This window comes from Peromyscus californicus, unplaced genomic scaffold (assembly GCF_007827085.1).
Source record: "Peromyscus californicus insignis strain IS unplaced genomic scaffold, ASM782708v3 Scaffold_20__1_contigs__length_68692818, whole genome shotgun sequence".
NCBI lineage: Eukaryota > Metazoa > Chordata > Mammalia > Rodentia > Cricetidae > Peromyscus > Peromyscus californicus.
In genome coordinates, this window is record NW_026294503.1 from 7020950 (window position 1) to 7041656 (window position 20707).

The following is a 20707-nucleotide window of genomic DNA, read 5'->3' on the forward strand; positions in this document are numbered from 1 at the left end:
TATAAACATCTGTCCCCGCAAACATTTATTTCCATATGGTGAAACTATTATTTTTTTCTTGTTTTCTGAAGTATACTGTCCTAGTTATATATATTCACTGTCCTACTTTTTATTTCTGTTACTGTGATAAAATGCCCTGACCCAAGAAGCAGCTTATGGAAGGAGGGTCTATTTTAGCTGATGAATCCAGTTTGTGTCCCTCATCTCCAGTAGGAACTCAAAGCAACTAGTCATCGACACTCAAGAGCAGAGAATGATGCATGGACGCTGACAATCAGCTTCCCTTCTTCGCTCGTATGCAGTTCTCTATGCAGGGAAGAGTGTCTCCCACAGTGGGAGGTTCTTCTCACCTCAGTTCAGTAATCAAGAAAATTCTACCCAGACATAGCCGCAGGCAAGCTCACTGTAGGAGAGACATTATTGAGACTCCCATAGTCTGTCTGCTGTGTCCACTTGACAACTAGAGAAAACCACCATGGCCAGTCCTGTGCACAACAACATCAAAGAACTTTTCTCTGTTCCCCCCTCCACAAAAAGACTAGGTTGAACCATTTGGGTTTTTCTGTACTTTTAAAGAAGTTGTGTGTTGGGGGCAAGTAGAGATTTATTTATTATTCACATTTGTTGCATGACTTTTCATGAGAGGGGTGTAAAGAAACTTGACACCGAGAAAAGCTAGTGCCACACACCTAATGAGTTTTCCCCTTGTCCGAGTCTAGCTTCCTGAAACAAAGTGTTTGCCGGAATTAGTTACAGGAGGGTGGGTTAGTCAGTGATTGTCCTACCACCATGAGGCCCCACGGGTAACTTCTGGGTCGGTACACCACTGAAGATTATCAGCCCAGTTCATTGACACTGCGTATATAATCTTAGGAAGGGGAAGACACCTCATAAAGTCTCATGAAGGCAGACCTTGTGAGTTTCATGACAGACACTGCCCCTCCCTGGGGCCCCTGGGGCAAGGCTATAAACCTCTTCAAACCCACCTGCGGTGACATGCTTCTGCTAGGAAGTTTCTGTCTTCTACAGGTTCTATATCTTCCCCACACAGTGCCATTAATTAGGGACAAGCTATTCAAATACATGGGCCCATGGAGGAAGTTCCTCATCCAAGTACAACATTTGGCTCCTGGATCTATATGCTGTGTGGTATACCATAATGCAAAATGTATAGTCCAACTTCAGAAATCCCCATAATCTTTAACAGTCTGAACACTATTCAAAAGTCCAGAATCTAGCTCCTTTTAAAATTGAAGATAATGTCTTAAATGTGATGCCCTATAGTTCTAATATACATTAACAAGAATATATGTTCCCTTTTAAAGAGGAATAGATATAGTTAATATATCTATATATACACTTTAAAAGGAGTGTGTGTGTGTGTGTGTGTGTGTGTGTGTGTGTGTGTGTGTGTGTGTGTGTGTTTATTGGTTTTTTCAAGATAGGGTTTCTCTAAATAACAGCCCTAGCTGTCCTGGAACTCGCTTTGTATATCAGACTGGCCTCAAACTCACAGAGATCCACCTCCCTCAGTCTCCTGAGTGCCTGGATTAGAGGTGTGTGCCACCATATCCAGCAGAAAGAAATACATTTAAAAGGAGTGGGAGCATAAAGACTGGACCAAAACCCAATAAGAAAAACTTCAAGTTCTCAAGCTTCATGTCTGGTGTCTGTAGCCACAGTTTCAAAGGGCCTAAATGGCTCTGTCCTTCAGCTTTGCTGCCTGTGACGTACATCTCTTTCTTGGACTGGTTCCACTCCATGTACGCAGCTCTTCTTGGCAGACATCTCGAGGCCCTGGCATCTCCAACATCTCTGAGTCTCCACTGTCACCCAGGCTTCTCCTTTACACTGTCATCCATTGACCTCAGCATTGATGCAGGGATTCTGAGCCTATCACACATGGCCTGGTCAGCAGCACTCTGAAACCACACAGAAGAATCCATGATCCCTCAATGTTCCTCTCTGTTGTTCCGATGTGACTGTCACTTCTGTGTTCAGCTGACTGAGCCACTTTAGGAACAGCTTTATGCACAGCTGCTCTTTAGTAGTAAGACATCCCTTAGGCTTTTCATTGTACAAAGTGGAGCTTTAACTGAGTGGCATCTTGCCCTGTGATCCCCTTTTCTCTCTTTCTAATGCAGAGCAGGAGGCTTGTCTTCGAGAGCACTAATCTTAATACTTCCATCTTCTTCTGCTTGGAAGCAACATTAACTTTCTCGTGCCCCCTCCCCCCAAACTTCACAGCTTAAAATTGTTCCTGCTCTGCTTGCTGCTCTCTTTAATTATAGACTTGCCTAAGAATATCTGCAACAATCATTGCACAGATTCATTGTTACATTATCTTAAAATTCCTCCACTAAAGAAATTAGCCCATTTTTCAAAAATGTAGCCTTAGGCAAGAACTCCGGACATGCAGGACACAGCTAGACTCTTTGTCAGAATGTCACAGAACTTGCCTGGAGGTTAGTCGCTGATAGAGTCCTTGTCACCCTCTGAACTTCATGGCCCGGGCCTGGACTGTCTAAGTTGCTCCCTTCCAGGGGTCTACTAAAATGTTCTGTTAAATGCATTCAATTGTTTTTCTAGTCCATGGTTCCAGAGTCTTCCACCACCCTCATGCTGAGCCATCTTTCTAACATCCTAGATTCATTTTCTTCTATGTTAAAGTCCAGGAGTTTCATATCAATTGGTTGAAATGGCTATATTTGCTCCACTGTATTGCTTTGCTTTTGTCCTTGGGTAAAGACCTGTTGAACATCTTTTTGTTGGTTTATTTCTTAGCCATTCTATGTTCCACTGTGTGCTTTATTCTTTGGCCTATCTACAATGTTCTGTGTAGATGTAACCAACTGTCTTATTAAATAAGAAACACAGAACCAATGCAAAAAAGAAAGCCAAGAGATCAGAGCTAAGAACCTTACCCTGCAGCTAGCCTCTTCAGCCAAGAGACCTCTCCGAAATAGAGCTACTTCCTGTGTGTTTGTCTTTATATAGTCTTTCTGTTCTGCCTTCTCATTGGTTGTAAACCCAAACACATGACTGCCTTGTCACTGCCTGTCTGTAGAGACCTCCAGGTCTTCTATGGTTGGTATTGAGATTAAAGGCGTGTGTCTCCAATGCTGGCTGTATCCTTGAACACACAGAGATCTACCTAGCTCTGCCTACCAAGTGCTGGGATTAAAGGCATGTGCCACCACCGCCATGCTCTTGCTATGGCTCTAATAGCTCTGACCCCTGGGCAACTTTATTTATTAACATACAGTTAAAATCACATTTCAGTACAAATAAAATACCACCATAGTTCTGACTGTTAGAAATTATACTAAGTAGTTAATGTTCCTCCAGTCAGTCTGGTACAGTCTGGTAATCAGTACTGGTACATTCTCAGCTGTTTGCTTCTCCACATAACCTTTAAAAGTGATTTGTCAGTACCCACAAACTGTTAGAATTTCTATCGAATCACATTGAATCTGTAGATTGAATTGGTAAAAAATAATTGGTTTCTTCTTAATATTGAGTTTCCTGTTTTATAGACTATCTCTCCCTTTATCCCCTTATAATACAGTTTATTATTCAGTTTTGTTGATGTCTTCATATGGATCTACTTTATATTTTGTTAGAGTGCTCTTAAGAATTTCATTATTGGGGGTGTGATATTATAATTGGTATTGGCTTTTCAATTTCAAATTCCAGCTTTCATTGATAGTTATAAGAAGGCGATTTGGTTGTTACATATTTTAGCCTTCTGTTCTACAACTTCCTATGATCATCAGTTCCCGGAGATTATTTTTTTACTTCATCAATCCACATTTTAATTACTGTGCATAGACCACTATCATTTGAGTGGTTTGTTGATACAGTTAAATATCTGCTAGGGCTTTTTTTTTTTTTTTATTACCACTGTTTTTTTATTCCTGTTTTTAAACTTGTGTTTCTTCTGCCTTTTTGATTTTAACTGAACATTTATATGACTTGTTAATTTCTTTTCTTTTTTCTTGTTCTTTTTTTTTTAATTTTGTTTTTTTTTAAGTCAAGGTTTCTCTGTGTAGCCCTGGCTGTTGTGGAACTTGAACTTGTTAATTTCTTAACCTTTACCTTTTTTTTTAAATGCTTTCTATGGTAGTTAATCTAGAATATATACACATATATATACACATATGCACATACACACACACACACACACACACACATATATATAACTACTTCAAATCCACTTTCAAATAGTACTTCACAGATTATGTAATTTACAATAACAAATTCCTTATACTTTTCTCTTTATTTGATTGTTATCATTTTGTTCACTTAAAAAGCATATATAATCATGTATGCATGTACATGATTATGTATATGTTTTATCTCCAAGTTTATGAAAATGATTTTGTATATGGACAAATATATATAAAATTTTTATTTTATTTACCACAGTGTCACATGTATGTATGTATACAGAAATATGTCCTTACTAGCTGCTACCAATGTCTGTTGCTTACAATTCACAGCCATTCTTCCCTGAGGCAGTTTGTGTCTAGAGAAATAGAAACTGTCTGCTGGATAAGTACCTTGCCTTTTTTCTACTCATTGTCAGTGCTTGTCTTTAAAAAATTACAAAGTGCATTCCCTTCGCTGAAAAGCACAGCTGCTAATGCCGGAATTCAGAGGGATTGGTATAAGCCTACATCTCCGTTTAGTGTCTTCCCTTTCAAATTTCCTCTTCTATTTCATTGGCTCCCTCTTCAGTTATTTATGTCTTGATCTTTTGCTCTGTTCCATGGGACCCAGTCTTCCTGCAGAACATTAACTTGCTCAGAAGCCACATAGGAGTGAAGTGGTTTTTCTGAGTTATGTCTCTTTATAATCAGTTAAGGTCGACGTGTACTGGGCATGAACCTAGGGCCTTGTGCATTCGAAGCACATGTGCTGCTTCTCAGCTTCCCTCAGAGCTTCTAAATAATCTAGGAAATGCACACTGCAGTAGTGTGTTTTAGGAAGTGCCCACCATCAGATATTCGTGGAGAAGTGACCGATTACTAACAGCTGCACTGCACATGATGACAATGACCAGATGGCAGCAGTGTCCCATGCTCTGCTCAGCTGTGTCCATGCTTCTCCATCATATACATCGTTCACATCCATAGAGCTTCAGGAGATGGCCCTGGCCTCTCCACATCGAACTGCTGCTCTGCTGACGTGCAGAGTCCCCTCTTTCTCCCCATCCGAGTGTCTGTACTTCCTAATGTTAACTTCTATGAGGATGTTGAGTCACTGCAGTCTTCCCCTTCTTTGAGGGTTAGTTTTGTTTTCAGACTACTGTGGGGTCGTAGCTCTGCCAAGTATTTCAAGAAAAATGTCATTGAGTGTTACATACGTAGTATGGGTTACCTTATTTAAAGTGTAAATGGAGACTATGAAGCATCTTAGGAACTTGGCAATATTAACAATAGTTAAGAAACATTTAAGTTTCTACAGATGAAATATTTTTAGAACAATCTTGGTCAATTTTTAAAAAGAACTTAAACTTTTACCCTACCCAATACAGTGAACATAGTAACTACCTAAGTATCAAATGTCTTTCCATTTTCATTTTTGTGCTTACAACTTTTCAAACATGTTATACTGTAATTGTTTTACTCTACACTTATCATATTAAAAGTATTCCAGCCTTACTAGTATTTTATGTTCCTTAGTGCAACACAAAGAACTTAGTGTATAGATAATAGTTATTTTATTTTCTTCCTCTAGATTACCGGCACAATGGTCGTGATCTTCAAAGCTCCACATTGTCAGTGCCAGAACAAGTAATGTCCTCAAACCACTGTTCACCGTCAGGGTCTCCCCACCGCGTAGATGCTATAGGAAGGACTAGGTCGTGGTCACCGAGTGCCCCTCCCCCACAAAGGTAAGAGAATGGGTCGGTTTGCTTACAGCACAGAAGTTAGGGTGAATTTTACATAGATTACCATTATATCCTCTAAAAATATATTATTCTTTAAAACATTCTTTTAAAGAAAAATCAGATGCCTTAGCAATGGGACTAAGATGTGACATGGCTTAGTTTCATTTCATGATCTGTGTGTTACTTGCCCTAAGAGTTCAAAACAGTTAAGAAAAACTAGCTTTGGATTTCATGTAAATATTAAGCAGATCCATTTAGAACCAAATAATTGTATTTATGAATCATATAATAATTGGTAAGTTAAAAAAGATTTTTAAAAAATCTTTAAAAAAAACTAAAAATAGTGCATGAGTAGAAAGAGAAATGGTCATACCAATCTATTGCTCTAGATCTTATAATATTAGAAATCTCTGATCAACCTAATTTGGTATCAAAGAGCTACATGAAGTATAAACCACAGACAATACTATATATAATTTATGCATGATAGTTCAGGGACATAATAAATAAAAAAAAATGTGTAATATATGAAGATATAATTTTATTTAATGGATTTTGACTCGCTAGTACAATATAGATAAATATGTATATTAGATTTGCCTATGTATTTATACATTCCTCTGTATACAAGCGTGGCATTGCAAACTAATGAAAAAGATGATTTGCAAAGGACAGGAGTCTAGTCCATCACCAAGAATGAAATCTTAACATTCATTCCATGGTTTCAAAGGACTACCGTATTCAGACTAGATAAGGGAAGGATTTAGGTAAGATAACAGTTAGACAACTATAATTTAATAAATCACAAAGGTGGTAGTTTAGGCTAGAGTGCTACCAGAGAACATGTTTACAATTGGATAGGTACTGATTTTTCTGAGATTTGAACTCAGGTCCGACCATGTGTAAGGCACCCCTCCCACCGTTCCTGTGGCCCATGCTAAAAAGCGTGTGCAACATTGAACCTATCTTCTCATAAACCTTTCCCTCTAGTGTATAGTATATCACTGATTATCAATTATAGAGAACTGGTGTTGCCCATCAGTAAGGTATGATATTGTTTATCTTATCCTGAAGGATATTCTCTTAATGGGCTCTTTTTGTATCTGTAAAGCAGCCAGATCCTCAATTAACTGTTCATTTCCAAATACAATTTATTCAATCAGAGATACAGATAAACCAAATAAATAGATTTTATTATCATTTTGTGGGGGTTATGCTATAGATTAGTCAGATATATAATATTCTTCCTGTCTTAGCAGGAATGTGGAACAGGGGCTTCGAGGGACACGTGCTCCTGGTCATTACAATACAATTAGCCGAATGGACAGACACCGGGTCATGGATGACCATTATTCTCCAGATAGAGACAGGTAAACACAACTCTCACTGACCTCTATTGCCTTCAGGAAGGGTTGTTGTAAAATGTTTTCTCTAATCCTTTGTCTCATCTGAGTTTCCAAACTGTGCCTTTTCTTTACTATTTCTACATTCTTTCTTAAGATAGCCCTTTGTTTAACAGAAAAAGTTAAACACGTGCAGTTTTTCTTGATAAGAAAACCAAAACAGTATGAACCTGACTGTCATGGCTCAGCAGAGCACCGCGGCTCATGTTTACAATCCCAGCACTTGGGATGGAGATCAGGAGAGTCAGAGCTATGAGGTCCACCAGCGCTGCCTGACTAGTCCCTGTCAAGAAAAGATTAATAAAAATAGCTGGCAAATTTGCACAGGAGATTATAATGGTAATCACAATGCAACGATTTTTTTACCTGCACATAGCAAATTATCATGTGTAATATATATCCATTTGCTGATAGAGATGAAAGGCTTTAATAGATTTCAGAGAAATAGTGTGACTTTTCATATGCAGAAATACTGAGACAGTCTGGTTTGTTAAGGAAACCTTTATTATAATTCTCCAAAAGTTTTTCTCTCATGGCCTTCAGTAAAGCTTTAACATCTTAATAAGTCACACTTGCTGTATTTGCAAAAATTCTCTGAAGTTGCCACATTAACTGTGACAAACTTGGGAGTAACATGGTATGTTATAATACTTATATTAATTACTACTAATTTTAAGAAAATTAATTAACTTTCTAATTCATTTTGGTTATATATAAAATAAAATACCATGGGACCTTTTTCAAACTCTCAAATGAGTTTAGGATAAGATGATGATAAAGTCGAATATAGTATTCAGAAAATATGATGAAGTAGTGACTTACGTTCTTTGTCATTCAAGTCCATTGACATGACAAGTAACTGTTGTGATGAATAAAAGAAATCATTTGGTTTGAATCAAGATTAATACTCAATCCATGCATGTAATTCCCTTTTGTATCCAAATATAACATACAGCATATCTTCTACATTGATAGTGCCAAACAAATACTAATTTTAGTGTCTTTGGATCAAAAAAGAAACCAAATAGTTATTAAATTAATATTTCTATTAGTATCAGGTAAAAACCATTTAACTTTTTTTCTTTTTAAATTTTTTAAACATTTCATGTAATCAGTCCTTTAAGGGTGGTTATGAGTGTGCTACCTATTGGGAAATATGCTTATCACTATGATAATAATGAACATAGGATCGCCATGTTGGCTTGCCTTAGACTTGGAATGTGTCATAAAAAGGATCAGTAGGTATTTTGGTTGCCTAATAAAATGTTAATGAACTTTATTAGCTTTTCAAATTACTTATATAGCTGTCACAAGCTTCTTAGCCATTAAAAATTTGCTTATTGAGGCAATAAAACTGTCTAAATGACTTTAAATTTCTGGTAAGCTTACATAAAGAGAATTTAATGAAAAAAAGATGGACTCAATATGAAGCCCCCAAAATATGGGCTATAATCCTTGTAGAAAGTATTGGAATAAAATTATAAAATAACTGTTTACTGTTACATTAAATCCATACTATTTTGTCAGTATTTAAGGCACATATTTCTAGGTTTAATGACCACAAACATAGGACCATTTGCCTTTCATATCTTCTTTTAAAACCCAGATAATTAATCCCTATTTTATGTAGTCATTATGATTTTCTTCATGATCTTATGAATACTTTAGTGTATTAAGAATATTAAAATGTTTGTCTGTGGAAGTTTTCAAGTAGATAAATCCATCTCACGTTTACAAGGAAGGATGTAGATGTGCAGATCACAGTCATTCTTTGTTGGGATCTATCTTAAGTCTTTTTAAAACATTATGTAAAGTAGAATTTATTTCAATAAAAACAAATAATAGAAGGCATTGCTAGTATTATTTTGATTATCTGTGCAATCCCTTAATACAAGAAGCAACATTCACTGTACAACATTCTCTCTTAATGTCTGTTCAAGTTTAATATTCTTAAGGATTTTCAGTAATCAAATTTATCTCAGTGTCCTTTTAAAAAGGGGAAAGTACTCATGTTTTATGTTTATGAATATCATTTTTTGTAGAATTAAGAATCTGATCGATTTAATTGGGTTTGAGATATGTCTGGGTGATTTATAAAGCCACTTTTGTGTGTTTCTGAGGAATATACAGAAGATTAGCTGAGAGAAGAAGACATGCTTTGAATTTAGTATAGGTGGCTTCCCAGTAGGCTATGAACCTAGCTAGAGGAAGAATGATAAGGGAATCCAGCTAGGGTAGGCCTTATTTCCCCCTCTTTCCTGGCTGACCTGAGATGACCTGCTCTTGCTCACTTTACCGTCTCCATCATGGTGGGTTAACACCTGAAACTGGTTCCAAGTAAATGTTCCCCTCTTTGAGATAGGTTATAGCAATATTGTGTCATAGTGACCGGACTTGGACTAACACAAGAATCCGTCACTAGTACAGTGTATTAAAAAGCCAAAGAAAGAATTTTCCTTGTGTTAGTAAGTAGTGTAATTTAGGATTTTTAAAAGATGCATGCATTATTCTCCTTAGTAAAATCTAATGCATTGAATTAGAAATTCATTTAATTGAATGTATACTTTTTCATAGGATTTGGAACCAAGTGTTCTTGAATTTGTATTTAGGATTTTAATTATGTTTGGCAAAAACCAAGCATTTGATTTCTATATCTATAATATTTATTATATAGAATTGTGCAAATTAACTGACACTGCCTTCAGTGAGAGTTTTATAGTCCTTATCAGACAACCAGTTACCACAAAGTATAACACTAGCTGTATTTTATCAAATGTAGTGTTAGTTGAGCAAGGCAGTGCATATTGTAATCCTAGTACTCAGAAGATAGTGCAGGAGGTTCAGGAGTTCAAGACCAGCCTTGGCTACATCACTAGTTCAATGACTGACTGAACTACATAACACACTCTCGAAAAAGAATGAAAGAAAATTTTATAGTACTTAATAAAAAAAAATGTGCCATACACATAACATTAATAAAACATCAACTAGCCGGGCGGTGGTGGCGCACGCCTTTAATCCCAGCACTCGGGAGGCAGAGCCAGGCGGATCTCTGTGAGTTCGAGGCCAGCCTGGGCTACCAAGTGATCCAGGACAGGCTCAAAGCAACACAGAGAAACCCTGTCTCGAAAAACCAAAAAAAAGAAAAGAAAACATCAACTCAAATATTTTATATTTAATGATTAGCAATTAACCTGAAACAACAAAAATGACAACAAACAAACAAAAATCATAAAGCTGAAGAATAAGTTAATTCAGGCGTTGTGGGAAAGGTGTAGAAGATGGCACCTGAGTTAGACTTTGAGAAATGGGAATGTTTATTCAGTCCACAAGAGCGAAGTTACAGAAGCAAAACACATCTACACCTCCTGGAGTTTGGTATGAAGCAGTATTTGGCGTCATGCTGGAAAATTGTATAGGAAGACTTTTACACTGATCACACCCCATGTGATATGTTGCCATATGAATTCTATTATAGTTCTTTATTCAATTTCAGTGCTGGATGCATGAGGTATAGCATTCATTATCTTTATGAGTAGTGTTTAAGAATTATGTATCTAGCCGGGCGGTGGTGGCACACACCTTTAATCCCAACACTGGGAGGCAGAGGCAGGCGGATCTCTGTGAGTTCGAGGCCAGCCTGGTCTACAAAGTGAGTTCCAGGAAAGGCGCAAAACTACACAGAGAAACCCTGTCTCGAAAACCAAAAAAAAAAAAGAATTATGTATCTATATTCTATTGGGTCTTTGATTCTTTAATCTGTCTGACTCTATCATCATTAGTCAAAATCTTACTCTGTCATGAAAAGTAAATACTGTTTAAAAGTCCTGCAAGCACTTACATGCAGATTATCAGTTTAAAGAATGCACTGTAAATAGGTTACGGTCATTCTTCATTTTGGCCCTCCTTACACCTTTTAACTCATTGTTTCTTTAGTAACCTTGTGACTACTACAGTTGAGAGCATAATTTGTGAGGGGAGATGAACATGTGGTTTAGAACAAGAAATCTTTCTCAGATTTTAGTCATAGGAGTTAACTTACTATTAGAATGTATGTAGAGAGTATTATTATTTTATTTTATTTTTTTTTTTGGTTTTCGAGACAGGGTTTCTCTGTGTAGCTTTGCGCCTGTCCTGGAACTCACTTTGTAGCTCAGGCTGGCCTTGAACTCACAGAGATCCGCCTGGCTCTGCCTCCCGAGTGCTGGGATTGAAGGCGTGCGCCACCACCGCCCGGCGAGTATTATATTTTTTAATAACATCACAGCATATATATATATATATATATATATATATATATATATATATATATATATATATATATAAAATTGGGTTTTGTTGTTTTTTGTTTTGGGGGTTTTGTTTGTTTGCTTGTTTTTGTTTTGTTTTTTTAAAGACAAAGTTTTTTTGTGTAGCCATGGCTGTCCCAGAACTCAATCTGTTGACCAGCCTGGCCTCAACTCAAAAGATCAGACTGTCTCTCCCTCCTCAATGCTGGGATTAAAGGCATGCACCACCACCACCCAGCTGCAGTTATATTTTTATACTGATTGCTTTTCCTTCCCATAAGTATGATTTTAGCATCACAAATAAAATTTTAAAATCAGGGTCAGTGGAATGGAGGAGACATAGCTCCATGCCGCCATCAGCAGCAGCTGGAGGGTTCCCTGGAGTCTCTTAGGGACCTCAGCAGCTGGAGGGTTCCCTGGAGTCTCTAGGGACCTCAGCAGCTGGAGGGTTCCCTGGAATCTCTAGGGACCTCAGCAGCTGGAGGGTTCCCTGGAGTCTCTAGGGACCTCAGCTCTGGCTAACTAAATGTGTGGCTTTGGCATATAGAACAATGTAAAGACTAATCCGGTTTGGGGTTAAATAAGTGATATGTTAATATAGTATTTAAGAACAATGGTAAAGAAAAAGATAGATGCTCAGAAGTAAAGAGTACAGAACCTGGGTGTGGGCGTCTCTAGGAGAAAATCACCTTTCATTGTTTTTATAATAATCATTTATACTATTTTAGTGAGTTTTGAAGTTACTGTCTTCAGTAGTTTACTAAGGGGTCTAAATGAAATCTCAGGGTGTTTCCACAGGATTATTGTCGGGATTACAGTTGATAAGATCATAGCGGTTCAGAAAGTAGCATAATTTACAACAAACAAAGGTAGCAGTCTTTTTAGAATATCTCAAAACATCCAGAGAAAAGAACGAGACCTACTGTGGCCATGCACCTTCAGGCCTTAAGGCTGGTTTCTTGTTTTAATACAAGACATCTGTCTATGCAAAGAATATTGCTTCATGTTAGCACCTTTCAAAGTAAACAGTGATTGCACTGGAGTTCTTGCTTCTCAGGTGGCAGAGCCTTTAGACAGATTCCTGGATTAGGGACTTCCTTCCTTCCTCATGTCTCATGCTGTCTTCTGCTTAACCATCAGAAGATAAATTGTAAGTTTTCACATATTGGCTTTATATACTAAAAAAGGAAATGCCTTAATGTATAAACCTCTGGGCTACCTCAGATACGGATGCCATTTTATTTCTTTTTTTCCTTTCTCTTTTCCTTTTTTCCCCTTGGTTTTTTGAGACAGGGTTTCTCTGTATAGCTCTAGCTGTCCCAGAACTAGCTCTGTAGACCAGGCTGGCCTCAAACTCAAAGAGATCCACCTGCCTCTGCCTCCCGAGTGCTGGGACTAAAGGTGTGCACCACCACCACCTGGCCTCCATTCATACCTTATATCAGGAAACTAATTATTAAAATATGATGTCTACCCATAAGCCCTTAGTGGGTCATCCATTGTGTTCAGAAATTTAAAAATGATACTATCTTGGTATAATAGACATATCATTTTATATTTACTAATTATAGAAAGTAAAATGCTATGAGACTGAGTCTAATATTGTTAGAACAGAAAGGAAAATTACTTGTTTGGGTTTATTGGGAAAGGATTCAAAGAGCATCTGGACTTTAAAGATGAGGAGAACTTTCAAAGGCAAATGAGTAGAGACAGGCTTGGAATGACAGGCATTCGTGCCAGGATGACGAGCATGAACAGGTTGTGGAGTTGGGAACCGCCTCCTGTACGTAGAGTGCTGGGTGGTCTGTGGTACCTAGCTGGAAGCTAGTGACATGCTGTGTGACATGGAGATGGGTGGGGTTGAGACAGTCTGTACAAACGGTGAAGAATGAACTGGGTCACAGGCAGGAGGGTTTGAAGGTAGGAAACTTATTCCAAAGACGCAGAAACCTGATTCAAGCAGTGTCAGGGATGGAACAATAAAAGAAAAATAAAACCTCATGAAATGTCCTAAGCATTATAGGTATTCAGTATCACCTCTGTGCCCTTAACTTGCTTGCTGGTCATTTTACTACTTTTTTCTTCTCACCTTTTCTCCAAAAAAGAAGGAAAACATCTTTGTAATATAACATTTGCGAAAATATGATGCTCAATATATTGATGCAACACTAATTTTATCATTTAATTAAAAAATTTAAATCTTATATTTTGTTGCATTTTACTTTCAGAACGTTCGGTTTATTTTATTCTTTACACTGCCATGTTCCAGTGGGCATTGAGAAGATGGCCAAGCTTTCCAGTAGCAATTTCATTGGCTTTGCTTACTATCTGATTATGTTTGATTCTAACTTTTATAACTAAACTGTACCTTTTACTTTTTTCCTGAGTCTCATTTTATTCTTGTTTCTGCCATGCTTGCAGTCATTTTCTTACTCTACCTCGCTCCAGATACAGTCAGACCATTGAGCATCATCACAGGGATAGAAGGTATACTTTTCTTGCAATTGAGTCTGTGTGTAGAGTTGCATGCTCTTGTCTATGTGATATAATTCACTTTTAGTTTTGTTCTTATCTATACATGTGTGGTTACTAATGAAGTATAGAAACCATACCCTAGTAGTGTAAAGTAAAAGTATGCAAACTATTTGAACTAGAATATCAAAAATACCTTCTCTTTGATAGACTAGAATCATCTTCTTATTACCCTGAAAATTATTTTGTTAGGAATTAAGTAAACTTTGCTACCACAAAGGAGAGAGTAGCAGTAGAGTTGACATCACTCTCCTTTGCTAACTTCCTAATCTGATATGGAATCAACACTGGGTTATTTGTACCTGTCTTCACAACCTGCTTCTCAAGAGGAGACTAATTTGAAGTGCGTTGACCTGATTTGTCTATGGTTACTAGGTCAAAGATAGCTGATCCACTCCTCCATAGGAGATAAGCTTGGGTCTCTAAGAATGCTCAGTCTATGGGAGCACCCTCTTTCATTTCAACCTTCTTATCACTTATTCTAAAGGGATTTTCCAGTGAAGTTGGGTATAATAAGTCTAATACTTAAAAATACTACTTTTATTTTAGAGGGAAATACCACTTGCCTGGTGTTTAGCAGAATCTGGCTGCCACTGGGATGAGAACGAAGATGGTGTCTAATGGCATTAAGTTCTCAAGGCCCTTTGTGGCTTAGGTTACATTCTGCTTTGATCATATATTTACTTATTACTTACTATTTTTCACAATTTCATACATGTATAATGTATTCTGATTTTATGGCTTCCTCCATCCTCTCTTATACCCACTCCTACTCTTTCAAGTTCCTTCTTCCCGAAAAACCCTCCTTCTACTTCACTGTCTTTTTGTTGTGATCGTGCATATGTGAGTGTGTGTGCATGCGTGTGTGGGTGTGCGTGCACGCATGTGATGGCATGGATGGGGCTGATTTACTTGATCAGGGGCAACTTATTGGTGAGGTATATACTCTTCCCCAGCAACCATGAATTGCTTATAAGCCCTTGTGAATGGGCGGGGCCTCAAAAGTCCCACCCCCATCCATAATGGAATGTGGATGATGTGGTTAAGCAAGTCTTGCAGATAACCACCTCTTCTGTGAGTCCATGAGTGCAACAGCTGTGCCTTGTCCTGATACCAGCTTTCACAGCCCCTCCCCATCATCTCCTTCTTGCAGTCTCTCTGTCCCCTGTTCCTCAATGTTTACTGAGCCACCCTCAGAAGGGGTGATTGGAGTTTTGAGCCAGTTCACTGGCAACATTTTCAGGCCAGTTAGGCAGGGAAGAGAATTGTGATAGCGTGATGACGTGTTCACCTAGAGTATATTAGAAATTATATGTTAGACTATGTGTAACCTTCTTTATCCCTCTTTAATTAGTTAGGAGTTGATGTTGATATGCAGAGTTTTAAAAAAATACAAAAAATTAATGGATCAATTCTTGAAGTTTGAAATCACATAGACAAATATGGAAGAAAATCCAAAAGAAAACTGATAATCCTAGCCATCAATTTTGCTGATGTCTTTCAATAAATGTAATAGAAATGTAGTATCTTATAATTTAATATTAAGATGACTATTGCTAACTTCAGTTTTCATTTACATTTTTTAGTCTTTTCTGTTATTTTGCTCCATAGTAATTGTTTCTTTGTATTTGTTTTTTTACTGTTGTTCAATACATTTCTAGCAATTTCTTGTTTGCAACAGTTATAGATTTCTCTTGTAAAATGTGAAAATACACTTACGTACCTGCTCCCTGACACTCACTTGGTCTTCTCTTTATGGACTGGCTACCTTGAATGAAACCTCCATGTCAAAGACTTTTGCTATTTACTTTGGTTTATCTTTAAGTTAAAATCATGTGACACTTTATAGATTTGATATTTTGTATTGTTCTTAGTTTTAGTTAACAAGTAATTTTTTGCTTCCTATTATTTAGTTTTTCAATTCACTAGTGTAGATTCATTTCTTGATCAGCTCTAGATTGACTCTCAATTTCAGATACTTAGTAAATTCTCAACTCCTACCTTCAAAGGGAAGTTTTTTAAGTCTCTTTCTGTACTTTCATTTGGTTTGTGATCAAGAAACACAAGATCATTCATGTTTATATTAAAATATAATGCTAAAATCTGTATTTGAAAACAATTATTGAATGTCTAACTATAGTATTTGCTGTGAATACATTTACATGTCTGTTTTATGTGTGTTAGGGCATTTGCCTTTGTTAAAGCAGCAGATCCCGTAAGGACCTGAATTAAGTACAGTGTTCATCTACTTTCGGACAGACTGCCTTGAACTCTTGAAGTTGGAAAAACTTCTTTATGCTAAGTAGCAATTCTCTTATGTTTATTTTCATAAAGTTATGTTTATTATTTTTGTTTAAAATATTATTTGTTCATTAATTTGGATCATATACTTCCCATCCCCCAAATCCTCCCAGATCCTTCCTACCTCCCTTCCCACCCAACTTCATGTTCTCTCTCTCAAAATAAATACCAAAAAAAGAAAATCAAAAAAACCATGTGAAAAAAAAACAAAAAGTACCAGAATGAAACAAACAGCGCACAAAACAGACAACTAGAATAAAACATGGAGTCCATTTGCATTGACTAGCTACTTCTGGGCATGGTCCTGCCTTGGAGTATGACTTTTTCCTCTATTGGGGGAAACTAATTTTCCCTTTCTCAGCATTTTATCTTTGCAAATATCTTCTTGGTTAAAAGTGGGACTTTGAGTCTACTTTCCCTTCTCAATACTGGTGTTTTCTCTGTTTTGAACCTGTGCACATCTTTGCTTGCTGTTATACCCTATGTGCATTCATATGTGTATGAGTGATGTTGTATCTGGAAGGTGCTGTTTCCTTGGAATCATCCTTAATCTCTGGCTTTTACAGTCTTTGTGCCTCCATTTCCAAAAAGATCCCTGAGCCTTGAGGGGAGAAGTGTGATAAAGGCACACCATTTAGGGATTAGTGTTCCAAAGCCACTTATTCTGTGCACATTGTCCAGTTGTGAGTCTCTGTTTAATTAATTACCATCTACCACAAGAAGCAGCTTCTCTGATAAGAGTTGGGCAATGCACTGCTCTATGAGTATAGTACTGTGTCATTAGAAATTCTTTTATTCCTATGTTACTTAACAGAATAATACTAATAGGAGTTCCCCTAGTGCCCATGACCTATCTAGTCTCAGGTTCTTGATCTATTAGCAGTGTCAGGTGGAGGTTTCATCTCGTGAAGTGGACCTTAAATTCAATCAAGTAGTGGTTGGTTATTCCCAACATATTCGTACCACTATTGCAATAGTGGGCAAATCTGCATGTAGGTTGAAGTTACAGGTATCAAGATTTGTAGTTTAGTGAAATTAATGATTACCTTTCACTTCCAGTAGCACACAATTTACCTTCTAGCACCATGAATGTTGGTAAGCAGGGGTGAATTTCTAGTTGGGCACAAGTTCAGTTTCTCGGTGTTAGATAATTAAGTGGTGTCTTTAGCGTTAGGGTCTCACCATCAGGTTTTGGAGAGTAACCAATAAGTTTGTCAATAGTTTCTGATACTTTCAGAGTCTATGGGACTCCTTTGACCAGTGACTCAAGATGTAACCCATTCATGGTACTGAAAATGTTACTTGATGGCATATGATGTCTAATGTAGTAATTGTTGTCTCCATTCCCACTCCAATATGTGATGACTCCATTTAAGTTCCTTTCACTATGTATATGTTTAGGAAGCTTCTACAGTAGCAGTCTTCCAGTTGGCTTTTCAAAAGGCTTTTAGTGTTCATTGTCCCTCCTCACATTCCCTCTTTGCCCTGCTCACCCATACCCCCTCCACATTTATTCTAACTTGCCCTTTATTTCATTCCAACAGTGTATTCCATCTACATTCCTTGAAAGATTCCATCTCCACTCTTGATCCTGTTCACATCTAGGCTTTTTCTAATTATTATAAATAGAGCTGAAATAAACATGGATGAGCAAGTATCTCTGTAGTAAGATGTAGAGTCCTTTGGGTATATGCCTAAGAGTGGTATAGCTGGGTCATGTGATAGATGAATTTTCGGCTTTTTGAAAATCCTTCACACTGATTTTCATAGTGACTACACAAGTCTGCACTGCTACCAGCAGTGAGTAACTGTTCCCCTTCCCCTGCATCCTTGCCAGCATGTGCTGTCATTTGTTTTACTATTCTTGATCACTCTGACTCAGGTAATGTGAAATCTCAAAGTAGTTTTAATTTGCATTCCCCTGGTTGCTAAGAATGTTGTACATTTTCAAAAGTGTTTCTTAGTCATTTGTGTCTCGCCTTTTGACCAAACTCTGCTTAGTTCTGTTCCCCATTTTTAAATCTGGGTAGTTCATTTCTCAATGTTCACTCTTTTGTTTGTTTATTGTCTTGCTCTAGTTTTCTCTTACATATTCTAGATAATAACCCTCTATCAGATTTATTATTGATAAAGACTTTTTCCTGTTTTGTTTTTTAATTCTATGAAGACTTATGTTGGAATTTTGATGTGGATTACTTTGGATCTGTAGTTTTATTTTGATAGGATGGCTGTTTTCACAATATTAATCCTACTGATCCCAGAATGTGGGAGGTCTTTACATCTGCGGTCTTCTACAGTTTCTTTATTCAATGTCTTAAAGTTTTTATTATGCAAGTCATTCATTTGCTTGGTTACAGTAATCCCAAGATATTTTGGTTGGTGTTGCTGAGGTTGTTGTGAAAGGTACTGTTTTCCTGATTTCTTTCTCAGTCTTTCATTTACTATCAGGAAGGCTACTGATTTTTGTGTTAATTATTTGTCCTGCTACTTTGCCCGAAGTGTTCATCACCTGTAAAATTTTCTTTTTTTTTTTTTGTATAAAGTCATATCATCTGCAAATAAAGATAGTTTGACTTCTTCATTTTTGATTTGTATCCCCTTCATCTTCTGTTGTTTGTTACTCAAGCTTAGACTTTTGTCATATTAAGTGGGTAGGGGAGCTTGGCTGTCTTAGTTAATTACTCAAGCTTAGACTTCTGTTGTATTGAATAGGTAGGGGAGCTTGGCTGTCTTAGTTAGGTTTCTATTGCCATGCAGAGACACCTTGACCACAGCAACTCTTATAAAGAAAATATTTAATTGGGGTAGCTCACTTGCAGTTTCAGAGGTTCAGTTCATTATCATAAAGGGGAGCCTACCAGCGTGCAGGCTGACATGGTGCTGGAGTTGAGGGTGCTCCATCTTGCAAGTAACAGGAAGTCAACTGATTGTCACACTGAGTGAAGTTTGAGAAAAAGACCTCAGTGCCCGCCCCACAGTGACACACTTCCTCCAACAAGGCCACACTTCCTAATAGTGTCACTCCATTTGGGGATCATTTTCTTTCAAACCACCACACTGGCCATCCTCTTCTTCATTTTAATGGAAATGCTTTGAGTTTCTCTTTGTTCAGGAAGATGTTGTTTGTGAGCTTATTGCAAATTGTCTTTATTATGTTGAGGTATGAAAACAATATTTACATTACAATTTTTAACAGTAGCAAAATGACACTTAGGAAGTGGCAACGAAAATAATTTTATGGTCGAGTGTCATCACAACATGAGGAACTGTATTAAAGGTTGCAATGTTAGGAAGGTTGAGAACCACTGCCCTACTCTTTCCAGAACTTTTACCATGAAGGCATGTTAGATTGTGTTTCTTCGTGTAATGAGATGAGATTATGTGGTTTTTGTCTTTTAGTAATATGGTAGTTGTTGTTTGTTTGTTTGTATGTATGTATACATTTCTGAGATGAAGTCATGTTGATCATGGTTAATAATCTTTGTAATGTGTTCTTGGATTTGGTTTGCAAGTATTTTATTGAGCATTTTTTAATCTATGGTCATAAAGCATGTTGACCTATAATTGTCTTGGGTAGTCTTTATGTCACTTTTTATCAGGGTAATAATGACTTCATAAAAAGAATCAGTGGTCCTTCAGTTCATTTTTGCAGAATAGTTTGAGGAATATAATATTAGTTCTACTTTGAAGGACTGGCAGAATCCTGAGTTGACTCCATCTGTCCCTCGACTGAAGGCCATGCCCTGGAGCCTTGGATTAATATTCCAAAGTGCATCCCCCTAGGTTGCTCAGCCCCTCGAAGGACCTGCAGTCAAGGGTATAGTGGATGGTCCATCTCACTGGGGGACTCCAAATGTTAAAGCTGGAACTCGTGAGGAGAAAAGACCAAGTCCATGATTGTCCAATTAAAGCATGCTTTATTTTGGGTGCACCCGGAACTAGCCAGTCAGCTGCCTCCCCTAAATCGGGATTTGAGAGAGCAGCCACTGCTGGCCTATTGAAGTCCCTCTTATAGGAGAGATACATGTTTACAGGGTGAGGGAGTGGTGGTTATACATTGTTAGAAGGATGCAATGAAAAGAAGAACAAAAACAAGATATACATCAAGTGAATGAGGTTATAAGAAGTTTACATCATCTGTTATGTCCCTTATGACTGATGATGTTCATTAATTCCTTCCTTTTTGTGCTTAGTTTTTGTCTGGATATCTGTCTATTGGCGAAAGTGGAGTATTGAAGTTGCCCACTATCACTGTGTTAGTGTCAGTATGTAATTCTAGATGTCGT

The 20707-nt window shown here is 37.4% G+C and overlaps 1 protein-coding gene across 49 annotated transcripts in view; it reads left to right on the plus strand.

Moving 5' to 3' along the window:
* The window catches only part of Rims2 (regulating synaptic membrane exocytosis 2), a 490233-nt gene that overhangs the window by 289487 nt on the left and 180039 nt on the right, over positions 1-20707 (plus strand). For 27 of the 49 annotated variants that reach the window (XM_052747649.1, XM_052747651.1, XM_052747657.1 and 24 more), the window contains 3 exons: positions 5743-5899; positions 7153-7266; positions 14010-14075. In XM_052747649.1, coding sequence (XP_052603609.1) covers positions 5743-5899; positions 7153-7266; positions 14010-14075 — 337 coding nt within the window. The remainder of the gene's footprint in view (positions 1-5742; positions 5900-7152; positions 7267-14009; positions 14076-20707) is intronic. The other 22 variants (XM_052747654.1, XM_052747666.1, XM_052747672.1 and 19 more) reach the window with 3 other exon arrangements.